The sequence below is a fragment of the Mastomys coucha genome, unplaced genomic scaffold (assembly GCF_008632895.1).
Source record: "Mastomys coucha isolate ucsf_1 unplaced genomic scaffold, UCSF_Mcou_1 pScaffold7, whole genome shotgun sequence".
Taxonomy (NCBI): Eukaryota; Metazoa; Chordata; class Mammalia; order Rodentia; family Muridae; genus Mastomys; species Mastomys coucha.
Genome location: NW_022196913.1, coordinates 96557479 through 96575856, shown reverse-complemented (window position 1 = coordinate 96575856; position 18378 = coordinate 96557479). Strand labels below are relative to the sequence as shown.

The 18378-nt window shown below is 44.5% G+C and overlaps 1 protein-coding gene across 2 annotated transcripts in view; it reads left to right on the top strand.

The window, feature by feature from the left end:
* Positions 1-18378, top strand: part of Anxa13 (annexin A13) — a 79102-nt gene that overhangs the window by 42878 nt on the left and 17846 nt on the right. For both annotated transcript variants that reach the window (XM_031358544.1, XM_031358545.1), the window contains exons 2-4: positions 5529-5607; positions 12009-12103; positions 15178-15348. In XM_031358544.1, coding sequence (XP_031214404.1) covers positions 5529-5607; positions 12009-12103; positions 15178-15348 — 345 coding nt within the window. The remainder of the gene's footprint in view (positions 1-5528; positions 5608-12008; positions 12104-15177; positions 15349-18378) is intronic.

Sequence of the window (18378 nt, the reverse complement as noted above, 5' to 3'; positions counted from 1 at the left end):
TTTTAAAAAGAAAACACCGAACAACAACAACAACAAAAGACTAAAAAGAAAGACTATTTAAGAGCCACGAGAATTACGATAGATCACAGCAGATGAAGCTCTCCTCTGGAGTGCCTCCCTTTCTCCATCCTTCCGCGGCTTTCTTATTCCTTTTCCTCTCTTCATCTCTTCTTTCTTCTCTTACTCCCCTCTGCAAACAAGTGCTCAGGCCAATGGTGGACCACGTAGGCATTTGCATGTACAGATGTTTCTGTAAGACATGAGAGCCTGGTGCTTGTGGAGGCCAGAAGGAGGCATCCGAGCCTATGAAACTGGAACTGTAGACAATTGTGACCTGCCTTGTGGGTGCTGGGAATCAAATCCAGCTGCTCTAGAGGAGCAGCTGGTGCTCTTAACCACTGATCCACCTCTCCAGCCCACCGGAAAAAATCTAAAGCAAGATATCAATTTGTAAATAAAAGTACAGTTTCCTCCCTTAAATGTTAGATGATACAATAAAGTCAACTAGGCACGTGGTAAATTATTCTGGTAAGATCCAGAATCTTTGCTAGCAGGTAGATTACACAGCCAGTAATGGGTAACATTTCACAATCTACTTAGCATAACTAGTAGGTCTTCAGTAGCCAACTACAATAAATAATAATTTTTTGGATATTGAGATATATAGACATATACATATATAAATACATAGATGTATAGTAAGTATCTGTGAATCAAAATAGCCTCATACATGCTCATATAACTTTCCAAATTTGTTGGTCAAATATGCATAACTGAGCCAGGCATGGCATGATGGTGGTGCCCATCAGTAATCCCAGAACTTGAAAGTAAAGGCCGGAGTCTCAAGAGTCAAGGTCATCCTTGACTGCACAGTGAGTTCAGGAACATCCCAAGATGCGTAATAGTTCTGTCTCAAAAACATGTATGCAAATGATCTCTACGTGAATATCACTTCCTGAAATGTTGTGGACAGCATTAAAGGACAAAAAGGCAAGACACGGCTGAAGAAGTGGGGACCCCACCATGAGTGTTCTATAACAGTGGGACATTGGACATGAAGCAATGCTCTGTAACAGTGGGACATTGGGCACTGGCATGAAGCAATGGTGTGGTATAAAGCTGGCATTTGAAGTGTTGTCTCAGGCCACTTGGGCCTCGAAAGATAGCCACAGCCTGCATTTTATGGATCATGGCACTGACTCGGTTGAAGAGCCAAGTGGCAGAATCACACTTGAACCGGAATTCCTGTGGCTCAGAGCCCAGACCTTCACACTGATTGTTAATGGCATTCAATCTCTTGTGCCATCTTTGTTTCCTGAGTGTCACTGAGTGCCAGGGCTGCTCAAGTCAAACACATCAATACAAAGGATGTCACTCTGCCTCCATGTGCAAAGAAGGGAAAGGATCTGTGTGCTCATTCCAAACCTGGGGAATGTCGTGACCCCACGCTGGAGTCCCCTGCCACCAGCTCTATATCTGACCCCACATCCTCCTCTATGTGGAAGTTCTGTGTTGTGGCTTTAGTTTTAAGAATGAAATTCCTTTATTGGCAAACAGGACTAGGCCCCAAAGTCAGCTACCCATATAACAATGAACAATGACTATAACATGCCTGATCCCGGTGCATTCCAGGGAAGAGCCTGTTCCAGCCCCTCTAAAAGAGCTCCAGGACAGCCCAGGATCAACCAAGGAGCCCCTGACAAACATAAATATGCTCATTATAAAGACAAACCCAACACACAGAAGAAAAATCCAAACAGGCTGAGCCCTCCCCCTCCCCCTCCCCTCTCTTCCCTTCCCCCTCCCTCTCCCTGTCCCTGTCCCTCTCCCTCTCTCTCCTCTCCCCTCCTCTCCCCCCTTTTCCTGTCTCTCTAAAATCATAACATGGTACAATTCCTTCACTCCAACATTACAGACCCCACAGTTACAAAGAACAAGATCTCATTCTCTTCTCAAATGGTTGGAAAGGGTAGCCAGTAAGGCTAATAGTGTTTTCTACAAGGAACCAGGGCCTTGTGTCCTTATCCTTCCCGGTGTTTCTGATATGGATGCCATTCTACATTATATGTCAGGCATGTACATTCATAAAGAAGGTCCAATGTCTTGCTCACTGTTCTATCGCTTTGCAGAGACACCATGACAGTGGAACTCCTAAAGGAATGCATTACAGTTTCAGAGGTTCAGTTCATTATCAACATGGCAGGAAGCATGGAGGCATGCAGGCAGACAGATGCTGGAGCAGTAACTGAGACCTACATCTTGATCCCATAGGCTATGAGAGGCAGAGAAACCTCAAAGCCCACACCCAATGACACACTTCCTCTAACAAGACCACACCTCCTAATCCTTTCCTTTCTCTCTCTCTCCCTCTCCCTCCCCCTCCCCTTCCCCTTCTTCCTCTCCCTCTCCTTCTCCCTCTCTCCCTTCTTTCTTTGTTTTTGATGTTCCTATTTATTCAAGACAGGATTTCTCTGTGTAGTCCAACTGTCCTGGAACTCACTCTGTAGACCAGGCTGGCAATGAACTCAGAGATCTGCCTGCCTCTGCATCCCAAATTCTGGGATTGAAGGCATGTGCCACCATTGCCTAGCCCCTAAGTCTTTTCAAATAGTGCTGCTCTCTGATGACCAAACATTGACACTTATGAGCATGAGGACCTGGGTTCAAATCAGCAGAATCTACATAACACTGGATGCAGTAACACACTCTTGTAGCACTAGAGTTCCAACAGAAAGATGGGAGGCAGAAAAGGAGGCATCCAGGGAAGCTCCCAGGCTGGCTAGCCTAGTGGTGTGCACAATGGCAAACAACAGGAGACCTTGTCTCAAACAAGGTGAAGACTGACTGACGCCCAAGGCTGTCTTCTATCTTCTATGCTGGCAAGATGGCAAATCCACGCCTATACTCACACCCAAGCAGGCGCATGCATACACACATTATGTGCACAAGTATACATACAAGTATCATAGGCTCCATGAGTATGTCTCTGCAGCCTCAAGGGTCCCAGCTCAAAGAGCCCCGTGTTTGCCTGAGCACTCTGACATCACTGTGTTGTAATGCCTCATCATTTTTAAGCATCCCTTGGTAATGAGCCCTGAAAACATGCCTCCAACAGCAGCAGTCCTCAAACCCACATGAGACCTTGGTAAGGATCTTGGGAACACCAGTCCTCTGCCTGAGTGGAAGGCCTGTGGCATAAGCAGGGCAAGGGGCATGCGGATGAGTGACCTGAAGTCAGGAGAGTCCTACTATCAGGCAGGCTATAAATGTCCGTTTTTCTCTGTGGGTAGCAAAGGTCTATAAATTGACTGGTATGTAGCAGGTGTTCTAAAAATGCCAGCCTATCTCCTGGCTTGTTTCAAATACCTCAATACAGGTCATGTCAGGCTGGCAAGATGTTTTAGTGGATAAAAACACCTGCCACCAAGTTCGATCCTCAAGACCTACATGGTGGAAGGAGAAGACATTGCAAATGATCCTCTGACCTCTACGCAGACACTGGTGCATGCACACACCCACAGAATAGACAAACAAAATCAATCAGTACATAAATGACCATAAAAAATTTTTTTAAAGGATTTGTGTTTTAGAACTGATAGCCCATGCCTTCATAATCCAAAAATGGTGATGGGACCCCTAAGATAACCCCCACTCCACCTCTGACTCTCAGAATCTATGGTTCTCCACTCATGGAAACCTTCTTCAGACCACAGACTTGGTCAGGACACTTAGGGTCTTAAGGGCAAAAACCCAAGTCAAAATTTCTTAGCTACAGGGGAGGTTTATGGTTGTTATGAATGAAACAGAAATTCAAGGATCCAGGTACTGCCATGATGGGATGTTTTTATTCCTCCTCATCCTCTCCCTCCTCTTCTTCTTCCCCCTTCTTCTCCTTCTTCCTCACCCATTCTCCTCTCTCTTCACTGACTCTCGCTCTCATCTTCTCTCTTCTCTCTCACACTTCTCTCTGTGGCATGTAATGGGCAAAATGGCTGCCAACAACTTAAACCTAAGAGCTACTCAGCTCCTCAGGACCAGTGGATGACCTCTTACAACTATAGCAGCATATTAACCAAGGGAAGGGCTGCATGGCTCTGTTTGGATGGCATGCTGCATTCTGAACAAGTCATGACCACTAGAGTGACAGGGCTGGTGTCCACATTGTTGACCAACGATGATGAGAACCAGGCCTCACGACTGACAGCCCCATTTGGGTCCCCAAGAATGTGGGAGGGGCAAGCCACCAGATGAATAGTGATGTGAAGCAGACAAATGCGACACTGCCATTGTATGTGGTTTGCTTTTCACTTCCCCTAAGCAAGGAGAGGAAGTGGCATGAAGGGGATCCGGACCTAAGCCAGCTTCACTGAAGGAAACACATAAATGCCTCACTTGGTGAGGAAAGGCAAAGAGCTGAGAGAACTCAAGGGTCCTCGAGGCCACCCGGCTTGAGAATGCGATTTAGCCTCCTACCTTTACATTTTGAATCGTGGTATGTTACTTTGATAGTTATCTGTTATATATGCAAATGTATTGTTTTTCCAGCTTAGTGCTAATGAAAGTGTCTTTTTTTTAAAAAAAAAAATTATTTATTTTATGTATGTGAGTACACTGTAGCTGTCTTCAGACACACCAGAAAAGGGCATCCAACTCTATTACAGATGGTTGTGAGCCACCATGTGGTTGCTGGGAATTGAACTCAGGACCTCTGAAAGAGCAGTCAGTGCTCTTAACTGCTGAGTCATCTCTCCAGCCCTGAAAATGTCTTTTTAAAACAGCTAAGGAAAAACAAAGTTTATTGACTGAGTGAAGGAAAACCTTCAGACTTGCAGCATTATTATTATTGTTGTTGTTGTTATTATTATTATTATTATTATTTTCATCAAAATAATGAGATTGGCATACATAAAAGAACCCATCGGTGAGTGACTAATCCAAGGACTGAAACACAAGACAGCTCACTATGTAAACAGGAATTTTCTCTCCCAGGAGAACTAACAGCTAAAAACTACTCCCTTATCAGTTCACACAGAGTCTCTGACAAACTAAATGATGTCCCTCCTGTGTGGATGGCACTGATCTAGGCCAGCAAGATAATTTAGTAAGGTTTCCTCAGCTTTGGCTAGCAAATCTTACTCTTTGGATATACTTGGCCTATCCATTATGGAGGACAGACACTCCAGGAACACTGGCTCTGTATCGTGCTTTGTTTAAGAGAAAAGGATATACAAGACGGGTTGCTATGAAAATCACTTATCATAGAGTTAGCCAGAGCAATTAATTGTCCTTAAGAATGGAGGAGACACTTCTCCCATGACCACCCAAGGCCAGCTGGCCCCAAGGAGTACCAGCCATCTCTCTGAGGGTAAAGCTTCCCCAGTTGATTTCCACAAACACCTACTTATAGAGCAGCGTCTGCCCTGTGTTTGGACGATGGCTTGGTCTTCTACTTGGTTGTCAAATGCAGCAAAACTAACTTAAGAACAATTGCATTATCCACCTCAACCTTTGAATTATTTCTTCTCCAGGCCAAAGAGAGAATCCATCACCACAGCTTTGATGCAGACCGAGATGCCAGAAAGCTATACAAAGCCTGCAAAGGAATGGGTAGGAGAATCATTTTCCTCACTTATTTCTTTTTGAAATTGATTAAGCTTGATGTCATGGGCCAACTTTCCCACAAGGACAAGAAGGTGACCTGCCTGCCATATGTATTCTGATCTCTTCCAGGGATCTCTTTACTTGAGGTCACAAAGTTATTACAGGGGCTCATTATTTTTGAGGCTATTGGAAGCTAAATCTTGTAACATTAAATTAGACCTTGAAGTTATGGGGAACTTCATTAGAAGTGAAGCTTCTTCTATCTTAATCTTGTCTAAATCACTTTGGCCTTTTTCCATGGGAGGAAGGGAGGAATCAGATCTAGCCAGAGCTGGATTCATGGTGAGGGAGAGGCAGCTAGTAGACAAACCCTGCTTGGCAGTGGCAGTGACCGGCAAATCAGAAGAAAAGCCCAGGGGTTGTGGCTTCCTGCTCGCCTCCTGCTTTGGCGCATCGCTTGGCTTCACCTGGCAGACAGCTGTCAAGGAAAGGCCATGTATGGAGGCCTCAGGATGTTTATGCCTGAGTGTTGCTGAGGGGAAGAGAAGTCCAGGGTACTTTCCAGGCAGCTGAGACTTCCCTGATGCTCTGCGGGGAGGTCTGGATACCTGGCCATGGGCTGCAGACAGGGGTTGGGTATGGTAACGATGTTGCATGCTTAATATGAACTCCTTATTTTTTTTTTTTATCTCTGGGCTGAGTGAGCACCCCCTGGGTGCCAGAATTACAGTTCTCATTCCCCTCTTGCATGTGACCAGAGAATGGAGCCAACATGCTTGTTCCTGTGTAGAGCACTGGTGTGACCACTGCCTAGCTCAGTGTCACTTATCCATCATCATCGTGTCCAGCCTTTCCAGCAAGCCTGTAAAATAGATGTAATTACAAGGACTATCAGATGGGAATGAAAGGCTTGGTGAAAAGCCTTTGCCCCAAATCATAAAATTATGAAACAAAGGGTGGAGCTGTTAGACACTTGGACACCTGAGAGATCTCTGATTTGGTGGAAAGTGTAGAATCTCACCTCCGTTGACAAGGACACACTGAAGCAGACCTATATCACTGACATAATTTGACTTGAAGACTTTTGTGTGACCATCCTGCCAGGGCAGAGTTTAAATGTCTAAAGGGAAGTTCTCCAACAGTCACAATGGTAAGGCACATGGTCACTTTACTACTTGAAATATGACTTTGAGATAAGGACTTGCTCTATAGCCGAAGTTAGCCTCAATAAAGACAATCCCCCCTCCTCAGGGCTGGGATTATAGGCGTGTGCCACCACATACAGCTTTGCAAGTAATGCTGTAGCTCTATGTGGTCATGAATGTGCAAGGCAAAATCTGGTGTCGGGGGCCTCTTCCGTCACTTTCTACCTTGTTTTTTTGAGAAAAGGTCTCTTGCTGAATATGGAGCTCACTGATTGCTTAGGCAGGCTAGCCAGCAAGCCCAGGGACCCCCCTGTTTCTGAGCACCTAGATTTCAGGTGTACACCACTTTTTCCACAGGTGCTAGGGATCTGAGCTCACGCCCTCTTGCCTCCACAGCAAATCATTTACCCACTGAACAATCTTCCCATCTCTCTCTTTTTTTTTTCCCTGTTTTGAAGACAGGGTAGTCTAGGCTAGCCTTGGACTCATGTAACTGAGGCTGGCCTGAACTGATCCTACTGCCTCTACCTCCCAAGTGCTGGGGCCAAAGGCAAGTGCCATCACACCCAATTTCACTTCAGTTTTTAAGAAGCCAAATTTTAAAAGAGAAAAATATGCAAGTTATATTATTGTGATGATACAGTTTCATTAACTCCAATTTATATAAAAATATTTTATCCCACCATTGACATAAAATTATAAATGAGGTATTTTATATTTTTTTTTTGCACAAAGTCTCTGAAATGTGGTATGTAGTCTGTACTTAAACAATACTTTTATTTGCATCAGTCACCCTTTTAGCACTAACTAGCCATAACGGGTCAGAAGCTGATGCTCTGGATGGAGGAGGGCTGGAAGGCCCAAGCACAGGAATGATTACCTGCATTCCTCCCTCTCACCACCAATGCAAGTCAACATTATAACGTTCCACAATAAAATGATAGTTTGTTTCTCCAGATGATGCAACACTTAGATTCTAGCTTAGAGCATTTATATTCCCCTGGTGTCCTATGATGTCCTAAGTATGTGGATGACCTGGGTCATGGTTCCCAGCCTCTCCCTAACATAGACACTCTTTCTCAGCCTAGGCTCCTGTGCTGCCCCAGTCTCAGTTCCAAGGCCCTGCACATCCACCAGCTTCTACCTAGACTTATGCTTTGGAATGATCCCTACCCACTGACCCACCACAGAGAAGGCCCCATGGAGAGTACATGGACCATCAGCCTCTTAGACATCAGAGCCACTGGAGATCATCTAGTACATGGCTTCTCAAAGGTTCTAAGGCATACTAGTCAGCAAGGGCTCTTGGGGAGATGGGGGAGAAGGGGACTGTCCATTTTGCATTTCTAGTAGGTCTCAGTAAGAACTCTGCAGAGCCTGGGACCACACCTTAGGGTCAAGCTCATGTCCGCTGAGGTGTGCGGAAGTTAAACTGCTCAGCCACTTCAGAGCATGCTTCTGACCTAGAACTCAGATCCTAACTTCCAGCCCAGCATCCTTTCCCCACACCATCTGTGTGCTGTGTACAGCATCCCATTGGTAACCATTAAGCCACTCCTTAGAGCATGGAGTCAGCCTGTGTGTTAAGCAGGTCCAACCTGTTCTCCATCACAAAACATTGAATGGAGGCATCTAGAGGGTTTAGGCCTCCAGGATCTGGGAGAATGGCTTTGTCTTTACTTGGAAAAGGGGTTTTTGCAGATGTGATTGAGTTAAGGATGCTAGGAAAAAAGTCTCCTGGGTAGGCGTGAAATCCAATGACAGGTGTCCTTAAGAAAGACAGAAGAGGGCTGAAGAGATGGCTCAGGGGTTAAGAGCACTGGCTGCTGTTCCAGAGGTCCTGAGTTCAATTCTCAGCAACCACATGGTGGCTCACAACCATCTTTTTTTTTTTAAAGATGTATTTTTTTTTTAAGATTTATTTATTTATTATATGTAAGTACACTGTAGCTGTTTTCAGACGCACCAGAAGAGAGCATCAGATCTCATTACAGATGGTTGGCTCACAACCATCTTTGATGGCATCTGATTCCTGCTTCTAGTGTGCATGAAGACAGGGCATATATATATACATATATATGTATATATATGCATATACGTATACACATACATATCCATACATATACATCTTTAAGAAGAGAAAGATGGCATGGTGGCCAGTTTGGGGACACATGAAGACAGGTTGAGACTGCTTTCATGTACTCACTGTCAAAGAACACCGATGAGCGGGAGGACACAGTGACTTCAGACTCCCAGTATCAGAACTGTGGTGGTATAGGTTGTGTTGTTTGAAGCCATTGAATCTGGGGTAATGGACACAACCACCTCTGGAGAAGAATGCAGACAGAGAACAAGTGTGAGCCCGTAGTCCCCTCAGGCAGACGGGATTCAGGCCCGGTCATTATTTTGCTTGCCTTCCCTGTGCCTTTCTTCCAGAGGAATTTAGGGGGCAGGGCATCCCGGTGTGAGAACATGGGGCATGGCTTCCAGCACCCAATCTAAGAACCCAGCTCTCTGTGGTCAGCCAGGTTGGTGTGGACAGAAGTTCTGCTAAAAGCTCCCAGTTTAGCCTTGTTTATCTGCCACTCAGGATCTTGTGGCCTTCAAACACTGCGGCTCCATCCTGCCAACACTCCACCACCACCCAGTTGCTCTCCAGAAAATTGCTGGGAAGGCAGACCACAGATGCACATGGATACTTCCAGGCTCGTGACCACTCTGGCTCTGACAGTGCAGTGTAATTACTCCCTTCCAGTGTCAAATGCACGGCTAGAATGGAGGGTCTTTTTCTTCTTCTTCCAGTTTTAAAGGCTTTCCTAGAACCACTGAGGACCACCCTGAGGGCCTCAAACCATTGTAAATGTTTGCAGGAAAAGGCTCAGCCTCACAGACTGCTTATAAGACACACGGGCCGTGAAATGTGGAGTGAGATCACCTTCAGCAAACCGCTTCTTTGTTGGGCTGTAAAACCAAATAGTAGCTGCATATTCCCTCTAGAGTGGATGACAAGGGCTGGGGGGCGGGGGAGGGAGGACAAGCGATAGGATGTACACTAAAAGGTCCCGTGGGACCTTGCCTCTAAGACCTTGCCTCTAAGACATGAAGGGACTTGGGTTCAAAGGCTGGGCAGAGGACTATTTGGACACAGAGTGAAAGGAGAAAAACCCAGGGATGAAACCCGGGTTTTCACTGCCCCCAAACAACACATGTACCAAATGGAGGAAGCACGCATGGGAGGGTGTAGGATCTAAGCCTGAAATACTGAGGTCTCTGACAGGGATAGGAGCAACCCCAAAGAAAGATGGTCCACTACACTGAAAGGGTACATTCACTGATATTTAAAGGGAAATGACATCTTTTCTGGGGGTGAGATTTCTGGCACCCAGACATTTAAAAGTTAATCATGAAAGTACCACAGAGTAATCGAGCAGATACACATCACCCCAAGTGAAAGCCCCTGAGGAGATGACAGGGACCCTGGGAACAACAAACAGTGTGGGAACCAAACCAGGAAGAGGGGGCTACTCACTCCTGCTATTTTTGCAAGTGGGCTCGTCCTAGGATTTTCTCTTTCTTTCCTTGGACTCAAATAGCTAATGTCTTCCCAGAATTACAGAGGTGGAAATAATCCTTGAGAGGAAGTAAATGGCCCAAGAACACAAAGCAGTGGCTATCCCAGGGATCTCTATCCTCTGAGCTGGGCCTCTCCTGCTAAGTTCTGGCTGGGTCTTTCCAAAGACAGTTTTCCAAGCGACTGCAAAGCCAAAGTGAAGAGGAGACATGTCTACCAGGCTTCATCTTTTCCTTCCTCGTCTCCAAGAGTTCCTTTCCATCTCCTGTCCCCGACCGCAGTCTGATTTTTCTCTTGCTCCCAATTCCCATCAAAATATGTCAGCTCCAATTAGAGGTCCTCCAAGATCCCAGTCTCTGAGCAAGGTAGAACTCCTCCAGGGAGTTCATTCATTCAGTTCTTTTAGTGGTTACTTTACCATCGCCCTTCCCCTGTAACTGAAGGTGGGGCCACCAGCAACTTCAGGACTCTCCTGGTTTGGGGTTGTGGAGAGAGGTCTTGGTTCCTGCAGCAAGGTCTGGAGACATTGCTGAGGAGAGCACTTATATTCAGGCCTTAGAATCTCATAGTGACTCACCAAAAATTAAAAGGCTTTAAACAACGGAATGGTGTTTAAATTACAGTTCTAGACATCAGAAGCCTGCCAGGAAAGGTTTTGTGGGCCACAGTATATGTCTATGGCAATGGGATGCATGGAAGAAGTGTTAGCCCAAAGACATAGGAGCTCAGCTTTGCATCACAACACCTTTCTTTGGATTAATCAGCACAGGCCAATGCAACCCATACTTACACGGAATATGCTAGAGTCACCATAATCCACTGAAGAGTCAATAATCTATAGCAAGGTATCCAGACCAACATTCGTTTCCCCGAAGTTTTGCCAATGCAAATATGTTTGGCTTAGTATTTCCTTCTAGTTCAATTTATTTTTAACCCTTGTTCTATCACAAAACATAAGTTCACATCAAGTCATTATTATTAAATATAAAAATGGTTATATGTCAGCCTTTCTAAGTCAGTTTTATACTTTCAGCAATATGGCCCAGTAAACAACAGATTGGGGGACTTGGCAGACAGTTGCTCAGTTTTAGAATATTTTTATCTCCTTATATTCCTGTCTACTCTATCTACCCCAAGCCCCTAATCCACTTTCTGCTCTATGAGATACCTCGTTCTATATTTGCATATGAATAGAATAGTGGTCTTTTGTGATTGGCTCTTTTTACTTAGGATAACATTTCCATTCATATTTTTCTGTACCCTAGTTCTTCTTATGAACCAAAGAGGATAATTGTATGGATATCCCATATTTTGATTAGCCATCTGCCTCCTAATGGTCTTTGGGATATTTCTACCATTGTCTGATTTTGGCCAATGCTGCTCTGAACATTTATGCTCAGGCTTCATGCCTATTTCTTTACTCTCCTAGGAATTAAGTTAGGGAACATGCCTGCCATAGGCATTTCTGAGTGATTCTCACTGCCCCTCACACAAGGTGAGGTCTCCATAGACACTTGTCTGAGTGTTGAAAATGTGGTTTTCAGCAGAAGAAAGTAAGCACCAAGTCCATCTAGTCCATTCTAGCCTCTGACACCTTTTAATCCAGAGATGTGGCTTCTTCAGACCCAAATAACAATAACCCATATCTGTTCTTGATCACTGTGACTTTGTTTCTATCTCCCGAACTTCAGGAACAGATGAGGCAGCCATCATCGAAGTCTTATCCAGCAGGACATCGGAGGAGAGGCAACAGATAAAGCAGAAGTACAAGGAGAAGTACGGCAAGGTATGTGGGGATGTGCCAGCCTCCGCCTCCGTTACATACCCTAGGAGGGAGAACACAGTACAAGTCAGAACATAGTCTGAGAAAAGGGCATTTGGAACTTTTAATTGACTAGACAAACGATTAACGTTGCTATGTCAACTTAACACCTATATGTCAGTACTCCCAAACTCATTGGCTTTTTAAAATCGACTTCATTTTTCTATTGCAGTTGCTCATTTTTCATTCAATTTGGACTAATTACACATGATAACTTATAGATGAGACAGTGATTTGAAAACCAATTCCCACAAATGGGGCTTTCTATAAAAATCTTTGTGTATTCAGCTGTCTTAGAGGTCCATATTTCTTTATAAATAATTAGTACAGAAAACTTTTTAAATTTATTTCTTTTAGTTTTTGAAATGATAATATAATTTCATCATTTCCCCTTTCCTTCCTTCCCTCCAAACTCTTCTATATAACTCAATGCTCTCTTTCTAACTCGTGGCCTCTTTTTTCATTGTTGTTGTATACTCAACACACACACAAACACACACATTATATATGTATATATATACACACATATATATACATATATGTATGTATATGTATATATACACATATATGAAATATTTCTAAATATGTTACTAAATATATATTGCTAAATATTCTCTATTAAATATTACTAAATACATAATACAACTCTTCAGCCTGTCTATTGTTACTTCTATGCGTGTTTCCAGTGCTGGCTCTTTGGTATTGGATAACCAGTTGGTGTGCTCTTCCTGGGGAAGAGTGCTTCTCCCACTCCCAGCTTTCATCGGATTCCTGTAGAGCTGAAGCTTCCTTGAACTTAGTTGAGGCTCACTGAACTTAGAGCTTCCTTCATGCTAAGCCTAAAACTACCGATGGTACCTTGGTGTGGCTATTCCCAGAGCGCAGCTGATGTGTATACTTAGAGGTGAATATTTCTAAGCCTCTCTCCCACTAAGCTATGTCCCACAGTCCTTTGTATTTTTATTTTGAAAAAGAATCTCCTTGATTTGTCCAGGCTGACTTTGAACTTGAGATCCTCCTGCCTCAGTCCCCAAGAGTGGGGAAATCATAGCCCTAAGACACTGGAATTATTATGCAAAATGAAAATCATTATGGTATATTCTCATTCCTATGAATAAAGGTTTCATAGTAATTTCTTTAGGCTCTGGTCTCTTCAGAGACAGAATGAGGACTTCACTTACTGTTTTTCTTGGATTTCCAACAGAATAATTCCAGCACAAACCAGTGAATAGAAACCGTGACAGTTAGATTGTCTCAGTTTTACAGACAGGAAGGTAGAGCACAAATGGTCAAATGTTTGTATGTTAAAGCAATGAATTTAGTGGACTTTTTAAGAACTGCGTATTCCTCTCACAGTTTAACACATATATCTTGATTATAGCCAACATAATTTCTACTCCACCTGCACCTCCCTCACACTTCTTCCTCCATAGTTAATTTTTGTTCAAAAGAAAAGAAAAAACAGGACCCATGCCCAACTCTTCAGTAATCAAGGTCAACCTCTATTCTCAGAAGACCAGGGCATAACAGGCCTGTTTGCTTTTATAATAAATAGTCAATTGCTCTGATGTTGCAGTGGTGTGTGTGTGTGTGTGTTACATGTATGTGCTATGTGTATGTGGTGTGTATGTTATGTATGTATGTGTGGTGTGTGTGTATGTGTGCTAATGATCAGGCTTTCAATGTCATTTTTTTTTTTAGGAAAATGAGTGACTCTCCAGTTCACTTGCATGGGGTTAAAATGGAATTTTCAGCCATTTCTACATGCCTAACTTGAAATGAGCATCTCCCAACTTATATCTATTTCTAGCTCAACAAAATAGAAAGTCAGACACAGATGTCTTAAACTCTCGTCCAGAACAAAACTAAATGTGGGCCTAGGAACTCTGCTGAAAAATAATGAGAGAACAATCTAGCACAAAGTTCGGGAGACTTTCCTGTGCTGAGTTTCCTGTGTTGATCTCCTGGGAGCTAAGACCAGGGATGCTAACAAACCTAGAGGAGCTCAAATAATCATCTCTACGTCCACACATCATCTGAGCTCTGAGAATAGCCATACCAAGGTACCACAGGTAGTTTTTAGAGAAGCCAGGACCAGAGTCCAGGTTTCCTGAGCTGCTTCTTGGGTTCAGAAACACATAAAAACACCAGATTTGCTTTCGTGTTCATAGATCAAAAGACTGAGTAGATGGCACTGCATTTCTAAACAATGCCTAGCTGACCTGAAAAAAAATATTTCAAATGTTTCCAGGGACCCACATCAGATAGTTTGGAGAAAGGAAGGCCTGCCTTCACAGGATTCCATGTGAGGTTGAGGGACAAAAAGCATGTTATCACGTGCTCTTTGACACAGCAGATCCCCTTATGTAAAATCTTCTGCTTTTTCCCCGCTCCCAAACCCAGAGCTCAGAGATCTATCAGAGAAACAGTTGATTTCTATTTTCTCAGAAAATTCTTTTTAGGATGGAATAATGATATTCTTGCATACCTTATATTACCATGAGTATTTTTTGAACATTGAATGTAGGCAGTACACAGAGTTTTTCATGGACTCTCATTCCCCATACAACTATGTCCCCTATGACATAAATAAGTCTTGCTATTCTCCTGTATAGAAACACTGACCATCCATGGAAAGTGCTGAGTCTTTTCTAGCTGAATGTTTGGTAGCTAATTCTTCATTTTCTGAGGTTTGCTAGGTGGAGATAATGCAATTCACCTGCCAGCTTTGCAGGGCTGTGACAAACTTCAACTGAAAAAAAGCTCTCTGAACTCTAAAATGTTCTGTAAATGTTCTAGTTTTTTATATTCATTTTGGAAGCTCCAGCTCTGAGTGAGACGCCTCTCAGCCAGACTTAGGGGTAAGGGAGAAATGAACAGGCAATTGTGGTGACCACTGTCTTCAAGATCAAGTGGCTCCTGCCCACATGCATGTCTACAGCAGGTGTCCTGTGCCTGAAACTCACATAGTAATGCAGGCATACACCCACTCCTCTTCCCGTCAACTCTCCCAGCCAACTGCTCTCTGCTTCCTGCAGGACTTAGAGGAGGTGCTCAAGAGTGAACTGAGTGGAAACTTCGAGAAGACAGCTTTGGCCCTTCTGGATCGCCCCAATGAGTACGCCGCTCGGCAGCTGCAGAAAGCTATGAAGGGTCTAGGCACCGATGAGGGCATGCTCATAGAGATCCTATGCACAAGAAGCAATAAGGTTGGTCTAGCTTGAGCCCTTGGTCCCAGCTCCTGGAAGACAGGTTGTTCATGCATCACACATGGCTGAGCCCTGCTGGAGGAAGCTAATCCCCTACATGGTATCCATGAGTGGATGAGATTCTGGGCAGAAACATACCTGCTAAGCTTATGCAGGAAGAACAGCCCTTCAAAGTCCTCCAGAGGTCAATCTCTATGTTGCTGCCCATGGTTTGACAGAAGAGCTATGTCAATCCAGGTTTTGTTTCTGCATGCTTTTCACACAGAAGACAGAATTCTATTGTGTGTGCTCTCAGTCTGGCTTCATAGGCCCTCTGCTGTGAATATCAATAAGTTGCCAAGTATGTTTGTGTCACTGCCTTGTCCATGGCTGTTATGTACCGTAGAGCAGAATGTTTCAATAATGGCCAAGGTGTGTGGAACCAAGGATTCCAGTGAACAGTCTCTGTGGGAGGCTAGCATCTCCCTGAGCAATTCTGTAACAGTAGATTTCTGTTGCTTTATTTGGGGGGAGGTGTTGGGCCTTGGAGGTTTCAATGTTGCTATTTGGCTTATTCTCTTCTTTTTTTTCCTTTTCTTTGACTTTTTCCTTTTTCTGTTTTCTTTTCTTTTCTTTTTTTGGGACAGAGGCTCATGTAACCAAGACTGGTTTCAAATTCATTGTGTAGCAGAGGATGACCTTGAACTCCTAATCCTCCTGCCTCTATCTCTTGAGTGTTGAGATTACAAGCATGCACCACCAAACTCAGTTTTTTGTGGTATTGGATATCAAACAGAGGGCATCTCAAATGTTAGGCAAGCACTCTACCATCTGAGCCACACCCCCAGCCCTGATCCTGTGGCCTTTATGAGCAGCTCTCCCCAGAGTTCCCTTGAGAATGCATCGCCCTTTTGGAAATTGTTATGGAGGGGGCACAGCCAATTTGTCTTTGGTTCCCCAAGCCAAGAGAGTTGAGAGTAAAGTCCACGGATCATTTCTAGAGATCCCCACCCTTCGCCACAACCACTAGAGTGGGGAGGCATGGCCAAAACAATGCCAGAAAAGCCCAACATTCTGAGGCTCCCAGGAGGGGACGGTGGCAGTGGGTAAAGATAGCAAGGAAAATTGGAAGGACGACCGTGCCTGCATGCTTCAGTGTAAGGTTGCGACCCCCCCGAAGCTGGCCACCTGCTTCCTCTGTTCAACTGAAACTTAGTTTCAGTCAAGTCCCCACAGCACCACTAGGAACCAAGCCACGACGGCACTCTCCAGCCTTTTGAATCTCCTGGGTTAATAAGACCTCCCCAATTCTTTTTCCTTTTTCAGCGCTGGGTGTAGCATGTAGTTTTATCTACCACACTTTATGATCCTGGGTGGGCCGTGCTTCCAGCCACCCACTCAGGAGATCTTTGGATCCTTGGATGACACACACACAAACACACACACACACACACACACACACACGCACACACACACACTAGCTTATCTTTAACATGCCGTACTGGCTCAGTGGCTGGGCACTTCTAAGCCTCCGGCAGCTAGAATGCCCTTCCTTCCGGTACTCCTGGCGAAACACCTTCCAAATCTACCTTTAACTTTGCTGCCAGGATATCTTCTGTGACGCCCATTGGTTTTTGCTGCCCAAGATGCTTCCGGGTTGCCCTTCCGTGGGCCATTTTCCATTTCTTCCTACATCTTGATGATCTCCCCTGCAGCTCTGAGTCTGTTTCATATCTCTCCCCCAAGTATGGAGAGCTTGGGGAGAGATCTTCCATTCCTCTCTGTGTTCTGCCCTGTGCCCAGCCATTGGCTGCTGGCATTTTTATTGATAGATCAAAAGCCAATTGGGAACAAGGACCTTTAGCAGATTCCCGACTAAATCAAAGCATCAGAACTATTCCCCAACAGCTGGGAATTGAACTCAGAGCCTACATCTACCAGGCAAATGTCCTACCAACAAGCTTAATGCCCAGCCTCTAACCCTTCCATCTCAAGGAGACAGGGTAGGAGCTCAGAAGAGGAGTAGCACAAACCCCATCTGATGTCACTTCATATTCTTCATGCACGACCACCACCCTTCTCAGAGATGCCAAAGGTCCCAGCAATGGAGGATCCAATGTCAAGAGCAAGCAGTACCTGCTTTTGTTGCTTTCCTTATTGTTTTCTTAATCTTAGCAGCGTTCCTTTAAGATCCAAGCCATCAGCAAAGCTTTTCTTTCAAACAAATAGATTTAGTGGTTTAAAAAGGAAAATACACACAAAGTGAAGGTGGGGGGCCAGATTCAGACAGATCCCAAGGGTAGGTGGAGAAAACAAAGTGGGGGGGTGGAGCTGCAAAAACAAAAGTGGTGAGCAGCTCCTACCACCTGGTCTGCCTTCTCTCCCCCATCACAGCCCACACCTGCCCACCTGGTGCCCTCCCTGCACCTGGTCCTCTCTTTCTTTTTAACTCACTTAAGAGCAGGGAAATGCCAGTTCTTAATCACTGCTGGCTCAAGCGAAAATTGAGACCTCTCAGAGGTGGGTGGGCGACTTGACACAGAGGATGTAAAACAATTCCTGCCAGGACACATTCTAGAGGGAGACTTGCCCTGCTGACCTAGCGAGTTGTTTAAAGCACAGGCAAACTGGAAACCACCTAAGCAGCCACTCAGAGGAGGCTAGATAAATCAACTGTGGCTTATGCAGAATGGGATGCTTTCTATCCCTTCCAAAAAACACATCCATGATCTATGTTAGAGGATAGCTTGGGTCTCCAAGACAACATAGAGTTAAAATTAAGCCACAGAACAATAAGCACTGTATCCCACTGCCTAAAGGTCTGATGCAGGCAACAGTTCTAGAAGTTCTGTTGTTAAAATTCTTTTCCTAGGGGAGATAGAACAACATCTTTCCCGAAGGCCCCAATGACAAACCAAGTACAATTCCACAAAATTCACTCTCGGGAATCAATAAGCTAGGCTTACTTATAGATCAGTTGGTGAGGGGCTACAGACATGAGTGTGGGTGGCCTAAAAGCAGCCACACTGGAAGGTGTGCACCCAGCATAGA